At 43.6% G+C, this 20614-nt stretch overlaps 1 protein-coding gene across 4 annotated transcripts in view; it reads left to right on the forward strand.

Moving 5' to 3' along the window:
• Positions 1 to 20614, forward strand: part of LOC124551159 (zinc finger protein 420-like) — a 121636-nt gene that overhangs the window by 63011 nt on the left and 38011 nt on the right. Inside the window, exon 6 of one of the 4 annotated variants that reach the window (XM_047126131.1) lies at positions 19185 to 20201. The exons of the other annotated variants lie outside the window; for them this stretch is intronic. Within the exon in view, the coding sequence (XP_046982087.1) occupies positions 19185 to 19212 (28 nt within the window). The 3' untranslated portion in view covers positions 19213 to 20201. Of the gene's footprint in view, positions 1 to 19184; positions 20202 to 20614 lie in introns of those variants that run through there. 4 annotated transcript variants of the gene reach the window in all.

Below are 20614 nucleotides of genomic sequence, written 5' to 3' on the forward strand. Positions count from 1 at the left end.
CGGATCTGAACACATGCGACTCCTTTTTGTGCTGTACAGAAATTACCCTAAAACCATTGCTGAGCTGAAAACCGACATTCCGAATGTCATCGAGAGCATCTGTGTTCCGGCACTTCAGCGAGTCATGCGCCACATCATTGTCACGGATGGCAGGCATATTGAACTTCTCATAACCTAAATCGGAATGTCTGTAGTGACGTTACATAAATAAAATGTGTGGGCGCCGTAGTTTGTAACTAATTTACATTTTTTCATGTAGTTCAATAATTGCCATCCTGTACGTAAAGGGAGATGAAAATCTATTGGTCATGGGGGACTAGAATGCGATTGTAGAGGAAAGAAAGAGTTACGAGACTGTATGTGATTGGTACTGGGAATGAGAGAGGAGGAAGACTAGTAGGGTCCTGCTGTAAATTTCAGCTAGTAATAGCGAATATACTGGTCAAGATTCACACGAGGACGATGTATACTTGGAAAAGTCGGGAGATACGAGGAGATTTCAGTTATAGACTCAGATCACAATTTAGTAGTTATGAAGAATAGGCTAAAGGTTAAAGAGACTAATCAGGAAAAAACAAGCACAAAGAAGTAGGATACGGAAGTAATAAAAAATAAAGAGTTATGCTTGAAGATCGCCAAGGCTGTAGATCATGCGATAATGAGAAGCTCCGAAGAAATGACTTCACAAAATCAGCTTAACAGCTAATGCATCCAAGTTGCTGACAATAGTAATATAGAGAAGAATGAAAAAGAAAATTGAGGTTGCATTAGATGACGATCAGTTCGACTTTAGGGAAGATAAGGGAACCAGAGAGGTAGTTTAGACGTTGCGGGTGATAATGAAAGCAAGATTAACGAAAAATCAAGACACGTTCACAGGATTTGTCGACTGGAAAAAGCATTCGACAATGTCAGATAGTGTAAGATGTTCGAAATTCTGAGAAAAATAGAGGTAAGCTATAGGGCAGGACGAGTAATATACAGTATGCACAAGAACCGAGAGGGAACAATAATAGTGAGACCAAGAACGAAGTGCTCGGGTTAAAAAGGGTGTAAGACAGAGATGTAATTATTCGCCCCTACATTTCAGGCTATACATCGAAGAAGCAATGATGGAAATAAAGAGAAGGTTCAAGAGAAGAATTATAATTCAAGATGAAAGGATATCAATGATTATAAATGATAAGATTCGCTAGTGGCATTGCTCTCCTGTGTGAAAGTAAGAAGAATTACAGGATGTACAGAATGGAATGAACGGTCTAATGAGCACAGAATATGAATGAGAGTAAATCGAAGAAAGACGAAAGTAATGAAAACTGGCAGAAATGAGAACAGCGAGAAACTTAACATCAGAACTGATGGTCATGAAGATGAAGGCAGCAAAATAACCCGTGATGCACAGAGCACGAAGGACATCATAAGCAGACTGCCACTGGCGAAAAGGGCATTCCTGGCCAGAGAAGTCAACTGTTATCAAACATAGACCTTAATTTGAGGAAGAAATTCTTAAGAATGTACGTTTGGAGCACAGCATTGTAGTGAAACGTGGACTATAGAAGTCCGGAACAGAAGAAAACTAAAGCGTTTGAGATGTGGTGCTGCAGAAGAATGTTGAAAATTAGTTGGAGTGGTAATGTAAGGAAAGAGGCGGTTCTCTGCAGAATCGGAATACATGTAAAACACTTGACAAGAAGAAGAGACGTGGTGGTAGCACATCTGTTAACGACATCACGGAATAACTTCCGTGATATTAGAGGGAGCTGAAGTGGACAAAAATTGTTGAGGAAGATTGAGACTGCCGGCCGGTGTGGCCGAGCGGTTCTAGGCGCTACAGTCTGGAGCCGCGCGACCGCTACGGTTGCAGGTTCGAATCGTGCCTCGGGCATGGATGTGTGTGATGTCCTTAGGTTAGTTACGTTTAAGTAGTTCTAAGTTCTAGGGGTCTGATGACCTCAGATGTTAAGTCCCATAGTGCTCAGAGCCAAGATTGAGACTGGAATACATCCAGCCATTGTCGTCGTCGTCGGCGGCGGCGGCGTCTGCAACTCGATTCCGAGTATGCACAGCTTCTTCCTTCGTATTATGAGCATTTCAGTTCAGCTTATGGATGTGTTTCCAGTAACGCGCATCCACATACATCGCACAGAACAGATGGAGGATGGTGAGGTTGTAACTGACGGAGCTTGCTTGCTTGTCGCTTGGCCTCCTCATATCTGCAGCATTCTCCTTCAAAGAAGTTGACAGCGGTGGATGTAGTGTTCCTCCACAGTAAGCGGTCCACAGCCCATTCTTCCCATGTTTGTATGTTTAGGCCAGTTGTGTTCATGGTGTATTTTATCTGGTCCTTTAAGTGCTTCACAAGGGCTCCGTGAGGTCTACTGCCAGAGCGAAGTTCACCGTAAAGAATTTGGCGGGGAAGCCTTCTATTACTCATGCGATGAACATGGCCTAACCATCTCAGCTGATGAGCGATGATGGTTGCCTCAATGCTGCTTAGATGCGCTTTCTCAAGAACCGCAATGTGGGTCACAAGGTTTTCCCAATTAATGTTCAAGATGTATCTGACAATTTGTTGGTGGAAGTGTTAAAGTTTCTTGATATCATGGCGGTAGTGTGTCGAAGTTTCACAGCCCTACAGGAGCATAGAAGTGACAATAGCTCAGCACACCATGAGTTTGGTGTGCAGCTTTAGGTCTTTATTCTTGAAGATTCTGTGTGTTAACCGCCCAAATGCTGCATGGGAAGCCCCCATTCTTTTATCAACATTTTGTTCGCAGTTACGCCGTATAGACAACATGCTTCCGAGATATGAAAAATACCTAGCCTTCTCCAGTGCTGTGTCTAGGATAGAGATATTCAACTCTGGGAGAGTTAATCCTGGCGTAGGTTGTGCGAGTACCTTCTTGTTTCCCGCATTGACGATAAGACCAAAGCGATCACATGCAGTTTTAAAGCAGTTGACTGACAATTGTAACTCTGCTGGTGTTAGAGCAGTATATGCAGTGTCATTGCCGTACCGTAGTTCTGTAACATGGGTACATATTTGCGAATGAAGAGACTTCCATCAAAACGAAATTTATTCTCCGTGCCGTGGTTGTTTGCAGATTATTTGTGCAGCCATGCACAGAGCAAAGAGGGCTGGAGCAAGAACACAGCCGCGTTTCAAACCCTGAGTGACTGGAAACAAATGCAGTGCAGAGTTACCATGAAGATCCTGTCCAGAGATGCCATCATGTATAGCTTGAACCAGATCCTCATACTGCTCAGAACATCCAAAGTATCTTAGTACCTGCCACATGGCATATCTAGGCACTGAATCAAAGGCTTTTTCCAGGTCATAGAAAACCAAATAAATTGAAAACGTACGTTGCAAGTGCTACCCTGAGATGACGAAACTGGCACAGGAGAGGAATTTGTGGTGGGTCGCATCAAACCGGTGAGAAGACTGATGACACAAAAAAAGGGACTGCAGTTCTTGTTCACTATACACCAATGAGCCAAAACATTAAGACCACTGCTGCTGCCTGATTGAATGTTGCCTTGTGACACTGTGGGCATGTAAGGAGTGTCCAGGTGGAGTGACCACCAGAATACGTTAGTGTTGTTCGTATTTAGTGTCGTTACCAGGCTGGCAGAGTAAGTGTCAGATGTTCTGTGACCATTGTGAAGAATATGGAGATGCTGTGTACTTGTGTGAAGAAGCGCTGTCAGCACCTGACAGAATTTGAACAGGGCCTCATATTCAGATTCGTGAAGCATTCTGAAGTGACAGTGGCCTGATGTTAGGACTACATGAGAACGTGGGGGCCGGCATACTCATCATCATGGTTCTGGTCCACCACATCTGACCACGACAAAGGACGATTGCTGTTTTGTGCATCCAGCACATCTGTGCCTGCAACCACAACACAAGTGGGTGCTTTTGGAATGATACCATGGCAGGGAAGTATTGACTGCTGTGATGAATGGCCCTGCTTTGTGTTTAGCGATTAATTGTGGCCTTGCACTACTGTGGATGACCATCGTCCTCGAGTGTGGCATCGACCTGGGGAAAGGGCTCTTTCTTCTAGTGTTTTGGAGAGACACAGCAGCTTTGCTCCTGGCGTCATCGTGTGGAGAGTTCTGGGTATTATTGAGGTCATGACAAGCAGTGAGTGAGCGAAATCTGACGGCACATGCTGCCCCTCATCTGTCACTTCTCATGCGATGCCATATTCATATAGATCAGTGCTCATCCACACATGAGATGTGTCTCTGTAACTGTCTGTACCGTGAGGTACTCCTATGGGCAGTAATACACTCATGCTCATAAATTAAGGATAATGCTGATACATGGTGAAACAATGCTCTGGTGGGTGGTTTGCGGGTTTAAACCACCTCGGGGTGTGATCATGCGGTGCATTTAACCTGCAGTCATCGCACGGTGGCGCTGGCAGCAGTCCACATACGCAGAGGTGTGTTGGTGCATGTCAGAGTACGGTGCAGCGAATAAGTGTGCAGAAAGTTTTCATACTTGTTAATGGTGACTGCGTGTTGAAAATGGCTCAAAGAGCACACTTTGGTGACGTTATGAGGAGTAGAATACTATGGCGACTGGAGGCTGGTCAAACACAGCAGGTCGTAGGTCTGCGCCCTCCGTGTGCCACAAAGTGTGATCTCAAGATTATGGCAACTATTCCAGCAGACAGGAAACCTATGGGCTGGTCAGTGTACACCACCACAAGAAGAGTGATATCTCACCATCAGAGCCCGCTGACGGCCACGGAGTACTGCAGGTAGCTTGCTCGAGACCTTACCACAGCCACTGGAACAGTTGTCTCCAGACACACAGTCTACAGACGGCTGAACAGACTTATTTTATTCGCCCGGAGACCTACATGGTGCATTCCACTGACCCCTGGTCACAGGAGAGCCTGTAAAGCCTGGTGTCAAGAACACAGTACATGGTCATAGGAACAGTGGTCTCAGGTTATGTTCATGGACAACTCCAAGTATAGTCTGAACAGTGATTCTCGCCGGGTTTTCATCTGGCGTAAACCAGGAACGAGATACCAACCCCTTAATGTCCTTGAAAGGGACCTGTATTGAGGTCGTGGTTTGATGGTGTGGGCTGGATTATGATTGGTGCACGTACACCCCTGCATGACTTTGACAGAGGAACTGTAACAGGTCAAGTGTATTGGGAACCATTTTGCTCCAGTATGTCCGCCTTTTCAGGGGTGCAGTGCATCCCATCTTCCTCCTGATGGATGAAAATGCACGACCCCACCGAGCTGCTGTCGTGGAGGAGTACCTTGAAATGGAAGATGTCAGATGAATGGAGTGGCCTGCCTGTTCTCCAGACCTAAACCCCATCGTGCACATCTGGGAAGCTCTCGGTCGACGTATCGCTGCACGTCTTCAAACCCCTGTTACACTTCAGGAGCTCCGACAGGCACTGGTGCAAGAATGAGAGGCTATACCCCAACAGCAGCTCGACCACCTGATCCGGAGTATGCCAACCCGTGGTGCGGCCTGTGTACGTGTGCATGGTGATCATATCCCATATTGATGTCAGGATACATGCACAAGAAACAGTGACGTTTTGTAGCATATGTGTTTTGGGACAGTTTTCCCAACTTATCACCAATACTGTGGACATACAGATCTGTGTCGTGTGTGTTCCCTATGTGCCTATGCTATTAGCGTCATTTTTGTGTAGTGCCACGTTGTGTGGCACCACATTCTGCAATTAACCTTAATTTATGAGCATGAGTGTACGTCCAGATTTGCCCGCAAGAGGACCTGTTTGAGACCAGCTCGGATGTCAACCCCATTGCAGTGTCAGTATCCAGGATACCGAGGACCAATTACAACAGTCGTTGGTCAGCTTACTTCAGTTTAACATGCAGCGGCTTTGAGGCCGTTTCCAACTGAATCCGTGGATGCATCCATGCCATAACGGGTGCAACTTCATACAAATAAGTGGGGTCATACTGCCATATCTGTGTAAATTGACTCGATATAGTATTTACTGAAATGACAACACATACCTCATCATCCCATGACGTTTCATTTCGTTTACTGCTCCCCTTTGGGGTGTTTCACTTTTTTTTTTTTTTTTGTCTACCAGTGTTTCAGGGACACTGTCGAACTCCAACTCATTGCTCAGATATCGCTCACTCTTAATTTACAGGAATTTCGTGACCTGTATGTAGACGTCTGGTAACACACACCTTTGGAAATCTACCAAGGACGTGTAGAAGACGTGTTGCGCAGGACTGCTGGTTTATTGCATTGCAATGGTGGACTAACACATTATTAAGCATGCAGCCATAAGGCCGTGGCTCGTGTACGGCATAAACTTCTAAGTAAATAGTTGTGATAAAGGTGATCCAAGAGTTATATTCAATAAGTTTGCAGAACCCCGTGCATCCCCTTAAAACAATATTCTTTTTTGTAAGATTTGTAAGTAGGAGGGACGCTCGATACGTAACACATTTTTTTCCGGCCTGTTTCGGTTGAAAAAATGCCGAATTTGCTGTGGGACATGGCGGAATACTCCCGCTTGAGCCCCTATAATTTCATGAAGTTCCGATTGGTGGCGGCGGCGCTGTACGTAGGCTGCAAAATGGCGTCTTTAACGGATTTGCGTTCCAAGCAGAGAGCTGCCACTGAGTTTCTTACAGCGGGAAACCAGAGCATCGCAGATATTCATTGGTGCTTGCAAAATGTCTACAGTACGTGGTAGTGACAAAAGCACGGCGTCTGTCATCATCGCAACACGGTCACGCAAATGTGTCCGATCTCTCGCGTGCTGTCCGACCACAGCTGTGACTCGTGCAATGTTGGAACGTGCGGACACTCTAATTCGAGGTGATCGATGCGTCACAATCAAACACCTCGCTGCTCTGTAGGTAGTGCTGACAAACTCGTCCACCAGGTGGGTTTCTCGCCGTAATAGAAGACCATAAAGAGCAACAATGGATCATCTCTGCGGAATTACTTGCGCGTTAAGAGGCCGATGGTGACAATTTTTTATCCAGCGCCGTCACAGACGACGAAACATTGGTTCATTACTTAGAACCGGAAATAAGACGACATTTTATGGAGTGGCGCAACACTACCCCACCCTCAGCCGGTAAAGCCATGGCGACGGTCTTCTGGGACTCTGAAGGGGTTATTATGTTTGATGTTCTTCCTCATGGTGCAACGATCAACTCTGAAGTGTATTTTGCTACCTGTAGGAAACAAGAAACGGCTTCAGCGTGTTCGTCGCCACAAAAATGCAAACGAACTTCGCCTTCTCCCCGACATCGCAAGACCTCACACAAGTCTGTGCACCTGAGGGGAGCTCACAGAACTTCATTGGATGTTCTCCTTCTCGACACTACAGCCGGGATCTCGCATCTTCCGACTTCCATCTGTTTGGCCGAATGAAGGATGCACTCCGAGGAAAGCAGTGAGTGAGTGACGGGGGAGTTACTGATGTAGCAAGACGTTGGTTCCGACGTCGACCAGTGGAGAGGTACCACGCGGGCGTACAGGCCTTCCCAGTAAGGCACAAGGCCATCGCATTGAACAGAGATTATACTGAAAAATGGGGTTATGTAACCAAAAGAGTGGAGAACAATGTGATGTATTAGGTTCGTGAATAAAACCAACCTGCTATCACAAAAAAAGTGCTGCATTACTTATTCACGCCCAATTTTCGTCTGTTGCCCGTTACACTACTGGCTGTTTAAACTGCTACACCAAGAAGAAATGCAGATGATAAACGGGTATTCATTGGACAAATATATTATACTAGAACTGGCATGTGATTACATTCTCACGCAGTTTGGGTGCATAGATCCTGAGAAATCAGTACCCAGGACAACCACCTCTGGCCATAATAACGGCCTTGATACGCCTGGGCATTGAGTTAAACAGATCTTGGATGACCTGTACAGGTACAGCTGCCCATGCAGCTTCAACACGATACCACAGTTCATCAAGAGTAGTGACTGGCGTATTGTGACGAGCCAGTTGCTCGGCCACCATTGACCAGACGTTTTCAGTTGGTGAGAGATCTGGAGAATGTACTGGCCAGGCCAGCAGTCGAACATTTTCTGTATCCAGAAAGGCCCGTACAAGACCTGCAACATGCGGTCGTGCATTATCCTGCTGAAATGTAGGGTTTCGCAGGGATCGAATGAAGGGTAGCGCCTCGGGTCGTAAGACATCTGAAATGAAACGTCCAGTGTTCAAAGTGCCGTCAATGCGAACAAGAGGTGACCGAGACGTGTAACCAATGGCACCCCATACCATCACGCCGGGTGATAGGCCAGTATGGCGATGACGAATACACGCTTCCAATGTGCATTCACCGCGATGTCGCCAAACACAGATGCGATCATCATGATGGTGTAAACAGAACCTGGATTCATCCAAAAAAAATGACGTTTTGCCATTTGTGCGCCCAGGTTCGTCGTTGAGTACACCATCGCAGGCGCTCCGGTCTGTGATGGAGCGTCAAGGGTAACCGCAGCTGTGGTCTCCGAACTGATAGTCCGTGTTGCTGCAAACATCGTCGAACTGTTCGTGCAGATGGTTGTTGCCTAGCAAACGTCCCCATCTGCTGACTCAGGGATCCAGACGTAGCTGCACGATCCGTTACACCCATGCGGATAAGATGCCTGTCATCTCGACTGCTAGTGACACGAGGCCATTGGGATCCAGCACGGCATTCTGTATTTCCCTCCTGAACCCACCGATTCCATATTTTGCTAACAATCATTGGATCTCGAAGAACGCGAGCAGCAATGTCGCGATACGATAAACCGCAATCGCGATAGGCTACAATCCGACCTTTACCAAAGTCAGAAACGTGATGGTACGCATTTCTCCTCCTTACACGAGGCATCACAACGTTTCACCAGGCAACGCCGGTCAACTGCTGTTTGTGTATGAGAAATCGGTTGGAAACTTTCCTCGTGTCAGCACGTTGTAGGTGTCACCACCGGCGCCAACCTTGTGTGAATGCTCTGAAATGCTAATCATTTTACGTATCACAGCATGTTTTTCCTGTCGATTAAATGTCGCGTCTGTAGCACGTCATCTTCGTGGTGTAGCAATTTTAATGGCCAGTAGTGTATAATTCTATGCACTGAGTCTGTTTTGTGGTTTCTTGGCTTTACACCTAGCACAAGAAGCGGAGACACTGCCAACGCGACCACACTCCTGGCAACTGAACCAACGCTCAACTGTGTGACCAGAATCGACTGAAAAAGGTTTGTGTTATGCCGGAGCCAGCATAGCCCCTGAGTGCCGGCAACCCATATTACACCACAGAGAACGGGGTTGTCTATGTCCTGGGCGTACCAAAAGCACCATGGTAAACACCGGCTATTTACGTACAAGATAATGGAAACAGACATTCCGAGCACTAATTCCTGCAGGGGGAGTTCGAGCCACTGCCTGCAGGAAGTATCACTACGCCAAAACCTGATTGGCTGGAGACAGCTATTTAGGAGCTAGGATCAGCCCCGGAGTTCAGTTCACTCCGGACGCCGACCTCGTGGACTTCGACCGCTGAAAATTACGTCTTCGTCTCTGAACAGGGCTTTTACTGTGTGTGTGTGTGTGTGTGTGTGTGTGTGTGTGTGTGTGTTACCACGAAACTTTGTGGAAAATTAGAAGTTAACTTTTCTTTGTCTCAAATTGGAGACTTTTACTGTCATCGTTATTGTTACTTTTCTTTTGTTGTTCAGTCATCAACCTTTTAAACTTACATAAATAAAAGTTGTGTTTGTGAAAAATTGCGAATTGCCGGTGACAACAGTTTGTAACTGACTAATGCGATAGAGACATTGTCTACTTCGCTCCGTGAGTGAGCACTTCTTTGACTCGCTTGTTTACGGTTATCTGTCTAATTGTAGCATTCCGCCTTGCCGTCCATCGTAGTTTTGCACAATGTGGAAACTTGGGACTGCTGTTGAGACCGGAAGACCTGGTGCAAGTCTAACGCTGAAAATTGGTGTGGCTGTGTGTTTTATGACAGGGACGGGTGTATTGTACTTTTCTAATTGGGGAAATGATTGGAGAAAGGGAAATTCCAAGGAACAAACATAAGTTCAGTAGTTTCGTAATTTTTTTTTCTTTGTTACAATATAAACAGTGCATATGTGGTGTAGAGGGACTACACAAATAAAATATCAAGTCCTGCGAGAGATACAGTACTGTCAGTGTTTACTGCGGAGAGGCGATACGTGAAAATGCAGCGTTCTCCATCACTGGTCGGATATCGAACATTTTGCCAAGAGGACTGTGTTCGAGAAAACGGGCTAGGACAGCGAGCGTCGTACTTTTTTGCTCAAGACCGAAATCTGACATAGTGGGGTGGCACCTCGGGCTGCATACTTACCGATCTTATTATTGATTGGTGATCTACATGAATTATTATGAGCTCCCGATAGAGTAGCTACAGCAAGGGCGCGATAAGTTGTAGGCATGGGAATAACCGATACCGGCATTTTACTTGTGAATAACCGGTACTTTTCGGTATTTGTTTGTCTCGGTTATAACAGATTTTTTTGTGCTAATAACCGGGTAAAAAGCCAAAAGATCAGTTAGACCGGTATCACACTATCATATTTCTTTGTCAAAGCTGATATGGCAAATATTTATGTCAAAGAAATATGACAGTGTGATAGGGAACTTTGTCAAATCTCGCCTGTCGTCAAATAAATATGATCAAATCTAGGTCCTCGCCGTAGATTTGATCATAAAAGTCGTTCGTCTTCTGTTCACTGCAATGTGAAATGTAGCCGCTTGGAGCGCTGGCGTCGCTACAGCTGTTTGATCTCTCTGTAGTGTGTTTGTAAACATGGCTACAAAGTTGGTGTGTTCCTTCGACTTTTTTTTTTTAATAAACTTGCTTCGACTAGGGTGTGGGGTGAGCAAGAGGCACAGTGCATGCTATTAATAATTTGTTGATGGGCAAGTGGAATATGTTGCAACCGACTTCATGTGCAGAATCACAGCAACAGCCATCCACCTTGCTTTTCAGCAATCCGGAATAGAGAATGTGGTCACTCTATAAACTAAAAAAATTCTTTCTTAGCTTTGCATTCTACTTTGTTTATTTTTTAACTCTGTGTATCACAAGTTAAAAAGCGCTTCATCTGTTTTGTACCTTTTTTTAAAAATTTCGCAGTTGTTGGAACACTAATTCCATTAATTAAATTATTCAAAAATAAAAATAGTTTTTGTTGCCCATATAGTGTACTAAACACGTATTTAGCTTCCCATATTCCCCCTTCAGTGCTTTATAAATCGCTTCACACGTTTCTGGAGTAATTTTGGTTAGTGTGTTATTCCAGTGCTGTGTTGTAAACTAGAGTAGCTCTGTCCTGTATCAAGAAATCCCAGTTCACAGTTTGTCTGGCTTCTGCACATATAGCATTTCTCAAGACAGTATTCTGTTTTGTAATATGAGAAGCCACTTTACTGAGCAAATACTGAAATACACCTTCATCTATTCGTAATTAATTTATATACAAGACTTGATGTCATCCACTAGCAGCTCTCGTAACAAATTTTGCTGAATGCTTTTACTATCTCGATGTAATTCCTATGACTTCATCCGCCGCTTTTCTTCCAAGTACGCACACAGTGCAATTGTGGTACTAGCAAATGCAGCGCATAACGAGTTGCTGTCCGCCATCCTGAAATTTGATGAAAAACATGACGACAGTGTAATAGCCCTTTTTAGCGCCACGTCAGAGATCTTTGTCGAAGAAATACGACGAATATTTGATCATATTTCTTTGTGTAAGAAATACGATAGTGTAATACCGGCCTTAGCCATAGTAGTAGTGCTAAAGTTTTTCGTTTTTTTTTAATAAACGTAATTTAAAGAACGAGTAATTTTTAATCGTAAAATTTGTATTGCTTTGGAATATGGTGTTATTATAGAAAATGGAAAAAGCGATCAATGCTATTTTAATAACAATGCGGACGTATTATGAAATACGGGTGATCACTGCGTGGCGCATACAGCTCACGGACCGCAGTTTGATGAGCACTGGACTAGGGAGGGTCTGTGTTCTACAGCTTCTCCAGGGTTGGTGCCAAGCGGCCAGTACTGAATCACGGAGTTCCGTAATCATCACGAAACTGCCGGAAGTGTGTCACTGCAAGGGAACGTCCTTTAATTTTTTTGGTATAAATATTGTTAACAGTCGTCGTCGTACGGCATTTGGTGGGCGCAGGGCTACTGTTGTTACTTCTCTGTTGCTGGAGTGAGGACCTCCTGCTCAGCATTCTAAGGCAAAGAAAACTGCTGAGTTCGCGCGAATGGGAGCCAGTAACCTCGTACTTACCTGGTACAAGTGTGTCACTGGAACCATCGGACCAGCAGAGGTGCCTTGTTTAAGTTAACACCTGTCTTCAGCGTCTCCGACGGAAACTGTATGTGGTGGGACCCACAAAAAGAACGTTTCGTTTTTCATTGTGCACTTCTTCGTGGCTAAAGAATGTCTTGGAACAGTAGTGTGTAAAGGGAAGATGAAGCAAACAGCTTGGTGGAATGACACAGTCAAGGCAATCTGTAAAAGGAAAAAGAAGGCGTATCAAAAATGGCTACATACTAGAACTCAGGTAGACAGAGAAAGTTATGTTGAAGAAACAAAGAAAGCCAAACAGATAATTGCAGCATCCAAGAAGAAATCTTGGGAAGACTTTGGAAACAGGTTGGAGACTATGGCTCAAGCTGCTGGAAAACCATTCTGGATTGTAATTAGCAGTCTTCGAAAGGGAGGTAAGAAGGAAATGACAAGTATTTTGGATAGGTCAGGAAAACTGCCGGTGAATCCTGTTGATGCCTCGGGCAGATGGAGGGAATACTTTGAAGAGTTGCTCAATGTAGGTGAAAATACGATCAGTAATGTTTCAGAATTCGATGTACAATGGCATAGGAATGGTGATGGAAATAGGATCACATTTGAAGAAGTGGAGAAAATGGTCAATAGGTTGCAGTGCAATAAAGCGGCTAGGGTGGATGAAATTAAGTTGGAACTCATCAAATATAGTGGAATGTCAGGTCGTAAATAGCTACACAGGATAATTGAAATGGCCTGGGAGTCGGGACAGGTTCCATCAGACTGGACAAAAGCAGTAATCACACCAATCTTTAACCATGGAAACAGAAAAGATTGTAACAACTACAGAGGTATCTCTTTAATCAGCGTTGTGGGTAAAATCTTCTCAGGTATTGTTGAAAGGAAAGTGCGAGTATTAGTTGAGGCCAGATGTGGGTTTAGGCTTCTTAGAGGTTGTCAGGACCAGATCTTTAGCTTACGGCAAATAATGGAGAAGTGTTACGAGTGGAACAGGGAATTGTATCTATGCTTTATAAATCTAGAAAAGGCATATGACCGGGTTCCTAGGAGGAAGTTATTGTTGGTTGTACGAGATTATGGAATAAGAGGCAAACTTTTGGAAGCAATTAAAGGTCTTTACATAGATAGTCAGGCAGCAGTTAGAGTTGACGGTAAATTGAGTTCATAGTTCAGAGTAGTTTCGGGGGTAAGACAAGGCTGCAACCTGTCTCCACAGTTGTTCATATTATTTATGGCTCATATGTTGAAAACAATAGACTGGCTGGGTGAGATTAAGATATGTGAACACAAAATAAGCAGTCTCGCATATGCGGATGACTTAGTTGTGATGGCAGATTCGATTAAAAGTTTGCAAAGTAATATTTCAGAGCTAGATCAGAAATGTAAGGACTATGGTATGAAGATTAGCATCTCCAAAACGAAAGTAATGTCAGTGGGAAAGCAATATATAGACGGATTGAGTGCCAAATAGGAGGAACAAAGTTAGAACAGGTGGACGGTTTCAAGTACTTAGGATGCATATTCTCACAGGATGGCAACATAGTGAAAGAACTGGAAGAGAGGTGTAGCAAAGCCAATGCAATGAGCGCTCAGCTACGATCTACTCTCTTCTCCAAGAAGGAAGTCAGTACCGAGACTAAGTTATCTGTGCACCGTTCAATCTTTCGACCAATTTTGTTGTATGGGAGCGAAAGCTGGGTGGATTCGGGTTACCTTATTAGTAAGGTTGAGGTTACGGATATGAAAGTAGCTAGGATGATTGCAGGTACTAGTAGATGGGAACAATGGCAGGAGGGTGTCCACAATGAGGAAATCAAAGAAAAACTGGGAATGAACTCTATAGATGTAGCAGTCAGGGCTAACAGGCTTATATGGTGGGGTCATGTTACACGCATGGGGGAAGCAAGGTTACCCAAGAGACTCATGGGTTCAGCAGTAGAGGGTAGGAGGAGTCGGGGTAGACCAGGGAGAAGGTACCTGAATTCGGTTAAGAATGATTTTGAAGTAATAGGCTTAATATCAGAAGAGGCACCAATGTTAGCACTGAATAGGGTATCATGGAGGAATTTTATAAGGGGGACTGTGCTCCAGACTGAACGCTGAAGGGCATAATCAGCCTTAAATGATGATGATGATGATGATGACTTCTTCGTTAAGTGTAGCAAATAACCGAGTCCCTAGTCAGGCAATCAGCAAAACTCTAAATCCTTTAAGATCTGTCAGTCACGGTATAATTCAAAATGACTTTAAAAACCCTCGATAACAACTACTTACAGTGATTGTCAAGGGCATCTAGTCTTATAAGAAGACATACAACTTCCTGCGATGACAAAGACAAATATTTCGGAAGATCAGCATCAATACCGAAAAAGTGGGGAAATAATGTAGTAGAAAAGAGAACGTTTCAGAGTAACATTTGCAACCTTGAAATAACACGAACAGTGGAACCTCTAATAGGCCCACCTATCTACAGTCAATTATGTAACTGTAACAGTGCAGGCGATTTAAATTAATCATATATGCTCATTACGTTGGGACAGGATCATTATATTGAATCACTTAAAAAAAATAAACTTGGTAATCCATCATGAATTCCAGACATAACGGAGCTCTGTCTGTGCATACTCCAATGCACCTATTCCATAATGTACCGTTTATGAATTAAAAAAGTATTGAGCATGTCAAAATGGCTTTCAGCTGTAGCTGTTTTCTGTATCGGCTCACAGAAAACAAGTTCCTCTCGAATGTTAAATTCATCAACGAAACTAACATAAGCAATCAAATGAGCATCTTTATGAATGTCAGTTGCTTCGTCCTCTTAAAGTGGAAAATATTTGTTGCGCAATTTATTGATTAACTGTTCGAGTAAATCGTTAGAAATGTCTAAAATTCTTCTACGCACTGTGTCATTAGAGACAGGAATACTTTTCAGCTGTTGAGCAAATAATTCCCCAAACATTGTTGATACTATATCAATCGCTGGTGGTAAAACTTGAGTTTTTGTAACCGTGTGTGGTTTCTTGCATTTAGCAATTCTATGAGAAATCTGGTAAGAGGCTAAAAGGGCCTTAGACCTCACATTCGTCGTTCTAGCTAAGTTCTTCGGGGTACATTGTAAAATAGTTTTCTGACAAAAAAAATCTTTTGGTTTTCCCGTTAATTTAGGATGTTTGGTCTCAAGATGCCTCTTTAACTTGTTAGATTTCATGGCATCAACAGCTAAAATCGTTAAACAAATTACATACTGCGCACGTCCGTCACCATAGATCCTAGTTTTTGTGAAGCCTAGCAATAAACAGTTCTCATCATACCTCGTTTTCGCCTTTGGACTATCTCCCTCCCCAACGCCAGTTGATGGACCGATGCTATCTTGATGTTTGTCACTAATCAGGAAGTGCTTCATACTGCAGACAAGTCTTCCTCGCAAAGTCTATAATTATAGTCGTCACTATAAGGATGTCCGCTGCTCGTGGTCTCGCGGTAACGTTCTCACTTCCCGAGCCCGGGGTCCCGGGTTCGATTCCCGGCGGGGTCAGGGATTTTTCCTGCCTCGAGATGACTGGGTGTTGTTGTGTCTCCATCATCATCACTCATCGCCATTACGGTCAGAGGAAGGCAACGGCAAACCACCTCCACTAGGACCTTGCCTAGTACGGCGGTGCCGGTTTCCCGCATCGTTCCCCTACGCTCCGTCACGGAGTATGGGACATCATCATCATCATCATCATCATCATCATCACTATAAGGATGCGTTGAGATCCGCGAGCTAAACTTTGCACTGCGCGGGATAGTTACGGAAACAGTAATGGCGCAGGCGGCAAAGGATATTCCGCCGACTAAGGACGCAACGCCACCTAGGAACAAATCGTACTCAGCTCTCGCCCGTAGTAGGTTCAAATGGCTCTGAGCACTATGGGACTTGACTTCTGAGGTCATCAGTCCCCTAGAACTCAGAACTACTTCAACCTAACTAACCTAAGGACATCACACACATCCATGCCCGAGGTAGGATCCTAACCTGCGACCGTAGCGGTCTCGCGGTTCCAGACTGTAGCGCCTAGAACCGCTCGGCGACAATGACCGGCTCGCGTGTAGGCTTTGTTCCTAGGTGGCGTTGAAGGAAGCCGCGCAGTTCGAGCGATCATTTCAAACAATGCTGAAAATGTGAGAGCAGCTTCATCGATGTCGACCGCGTCTGACGTTAACACCGACGTCGGGCGAAATTCAGACCATATCAGCTGCATGCCGTTTGTTCGGCGAAAGTTAAACCTAAGGGCGGGCGCAGACGGGAGACTGTGTGTCTTTTCCACAGAGGCTAAGCACAATCTGAGGCTAGGCGCAAACTGAGACGCGTGTGGCGCGACGCAACGCAGCGCGCGTTTTTGTAACATGACAGCTTCAAATGGGACCGCGCAAATTGCGACGCGACGGGACACGCGCGGCGTTGTGGTTGAGGCACAGTTTCTCGCGTCGCGCGTGCCTCGCTAGCACCGTGGGAAATTTGAGGCGGGGAGTCGAAAAGTAGCCCGGCCATACGTTCACATCGGAACGGCGCATATCAGCAGTGGTAGTATTGCCAATACGATAAATTTTGCCTTACTGTGTACTGAATTTTATCGCCTTTGGGTAGTGTTTCGTTTTTCGCCATTTAAACGCTCCAGCTTTCTTCGTTAGCACGTTATACTATTCTGTTATTTATATCTGCATAGTTTTGTTTTGGTTTTCTTCTGTTAAGAAAAATGTATACTTCAGTATCTGATGAGCCATTGGCCGCTGGAATTGCACCATATGCCTCCGCGATGTTTTCAGATCGCAAGAAGGGACAGAGGGTAGTGAATAAGGAAGCAAGGAATATTATAAAATCATGTGATTGAGCATCAAGGCAGGAAAGTAAAGCAAGATTATATTCTCGCTGCCTAGTAAGCTAGCGTATCTGTACGATCTGTTACAAAAATTCGGAAATGAATAATCTCCCAGGATTGACCCCTTTGTGCTCCTGGTAAAAAAGCGTCCAAGACATGAAGTATAGAAGTCTCACTGTCATTACTTGGATGTAGATGTAAAATGTAATAACGACACACTGTACTACATGCATGTGAAAATCACATTTCCACTGCAAGCTAGAAACAGTCGAGAAACCTTCACGAATGACAATGTTTTATTTGGCTCGTCATGACGAGAAAAACATCTAAATGGTAGCATACACAGTATCAGCATTAATAAGCTAATTGTGTAACAGGATACACAAATGAATATGTGGTCGGTATTATTCCGAAAGTATGAGTATCTTTGAAAAAATGTGGCGATTTGATATATTTAATTTATTGAAAAGTATTGCAGACAACGACAGACAACATTTATGACAGTGTGTTTCGAACGACGTGAACTCTTCCATAAGGCATCACCTAGCTAGATTCTGCATTCCTGTCGCGTGCATTATTCACAGCTACTGACAGTACACAGGCTATTCTGCTGTACAGTGGGCGTTGTGCAGTGGATGAATAGTTTACTTCTCACAATGGCAGAAGCAAAATTAATAGAGGCAGTGAGGGAACACAGGGAGCTGTATGACACGAAACACGCAGACTACATGAAGGTCAAACTCAAGAACCGGTTTTGGAGTGATATAGCAAAGGATTTGAGTTCGAAAGACGGTAAGTACTGCAATATTTATTTCACTGTTTTTTAGTTAATACATATCACTAACGAGTATTTTGCTTGAGCACATAACCTGTGGAGCACAATAATGGTACAATAACTGGAAGTTGTTATATTGTCAATAATTACCACTGACTCATGTGCTGCTGTGCAAGTGTTGAAATATTCAGTGAAATTTTTCCTCGCCTTGAAGGCAGCTGATGAAGTCCTCCGCCTGTTGCCTTGCTCACGAAGTAACTGAGTTGATGGCAACCGTTCGATGTCGTTTAAATCATGTGCGGCTAGTACTGAAGATCGTCAATAGTTGTGCAGAGCGCAGGCTGCTTTCACAACATCTTTCACTGTGCCGACTGTGGTTTCAAATGGTTTCCTGAACACACGGAAACGTGAAGAGAGTATACCGAAAGCACATTCCACAGCTTGCCTTGCTCGAGAAAGTCTGGCATTGAAGACCTGATATTCGTAATTGTCGGTAACCTGTCTCCTCGGATATTGTCTAATAATATTTTCCGATAATGGGAAAGGTTCATATAACACAAACACATACGGCATTGAACTAGCAATTGTAGGTATTAGTTCAGGAGTGGGAAGTAATGTTTTTTCCTCATTTTCTTGGCCAACACTCTGCTAGCAAATACATGTCCATCGCTGAGTCGTCCCATTGCGCCAACAACGACGGTGATAAATTTGTAATCTGCGTTAACTGTCGCCATCGAAACAATGGAGCATGTATGTTTATAAGTACAATGATCCGTTTTTGCGAGTTTTTTTTAATAAGAACATGTTTTCCGTCGACTGCACCAACGCAGTGTGGCGGGAATTGCCATCTGTTCAAACCGTGAAGCGACTGATTTCCATGTCTGTGTTGTAGGTTTCCACACAGTAGGTTGCATTTCTTTCCATACAGCGATATCTACTTCTTTTACAATATTAGATACAGTTCGATCTCCCAAGAGATAGTTATACGCAATACTTTTGTAGCTGTCACCGGAGGCTAAATATCTGAAACAAAACGAAATTATATTGTTAATTTGGAACGATAAAAGTACATTGCAAATATGTCTTTATCCATACACTCTAAGTTAATATTGCTTATTTTTAGTTTGTCTGTCTATATGGAACAACATTAATTCCTGATGAGTTATACGTTGTTAATTATTGCAGGGGAAGAGACGGAAACTTTGTGGCTTAAGCTGAGAGGCTGCGACGACAGCTGAAATATATGAAAAGCGGAGCTGCTGCTGAGAACATCAAGCCACGGAGATATCAAAACCAGGTGCCATTTCTTGAACCTTTTATGTCAGGTGGTCCACGTGGTAATAATATAAGTGATGACAGCGATCACAGCTCACAAGTTATAACTAAAACATCAGCGAGAAAGGAATTAGAGGATAACAACTCACTCGACAATGAGGGGAACGAGCAAAGTCAAGATAATAATGACGACAGCAATGAAGGATCTAGTAGGAGCTTAGGAACAGAGTGCATAACACATCACACCGCAACTTCAACTCCAGTTATTCAAAGAAATCAATCAAGAAAAAGAAAACAGGAAGACGTTGTAATTCTGCTAAAACAATCTATGCAACAGCGTGAGGACAGAGCACGACAAAGGGCAGAAGAAGGAAGAGCATTGGAGTCAAACTATATCAAATATGACCCTCTTCACAGTTTTTTCGTATCTGTGTATCTGACAAAAAACATGCCTCAAAGTTACGAGCACAGAATCAGAGGTCAACTTTTCCAGGCTGTGTCACTTATGGAAGAAGAAACAATGAAGTAAGGAGCCATACACCATCGATGTCATCTTCTTAAAATAATTCAGCGTCAAACAATACAGAATCTTTTTCTCACCTTTCATCGCCATATATATATCGACAGATTCTGACCAGCGTCTCACTATCGAGAACAGCAACAGATGGAAGATTTGAAAGTCGACACAACTGAATCCGGTTTGTCTCATCTCACTGACTTTGTTCACCGTTTTCAAGAAATCTGAAGGGGCCATCATCATTATATTCGCTTAAGATTTTAATTCTTTTTTTATATCAGCATTTTGTGTATTGTTCGTTTTCTTTTCTGAGTAGTTTTCGTTAAACCGATCCAGATTTTGATTAATTGTAAATTAACATTCTTTGTTTGTGAACATGTATTATTGCAATAAAACACTTACAAAAGAAATTTGGTCAAAAGTTTTAAAAAACCCACTCCAGCTAGCAGAATCTTTTTTTTTTTTTTTTTTTTTTTTTTTTTTTTTTTGTCAAGATGAGATTCGTTTAAGACCTAGCGTCTATTGCATTAAGTTGCGTGAAAACTGTACAGGGTGTTGCAATTCATTGACGAAATAGTTGTTTCCTGGTCCCCACGACGAATCGGCTTTGGTAGAATTGCAAAGAAAACAAAAGGATTTTTAATACTTCAATATTTGAGAACCACTGATTAGGTTTACATTTCTCTTTTTCTGATTCATAGGTGTATTCTGTAGGTCAAAAAGAGCTACTAAATATTGCATTTCAACCATGAAAGATAAACGTATGCTTTCGACGACTTTTAATTAGACTGTTTGAGTTCTACAATCTGGTACTATGTACCTT

Source organism: Schistocerca americana, chromosome 9 (assembly GCF_021461395.2).
Source record: "Schistocerca americana isolate TAMUIC-IGC-003095 chromosome 9, iqSchAmer2.1, whole genome shotgun sequence".
Taxonomy (NCBI): Eukaryota; Metazoa; Arthropoda; class Insecta; order Orthoptera; family Acrididae; genus Schistocerca; species Schistocerca americana.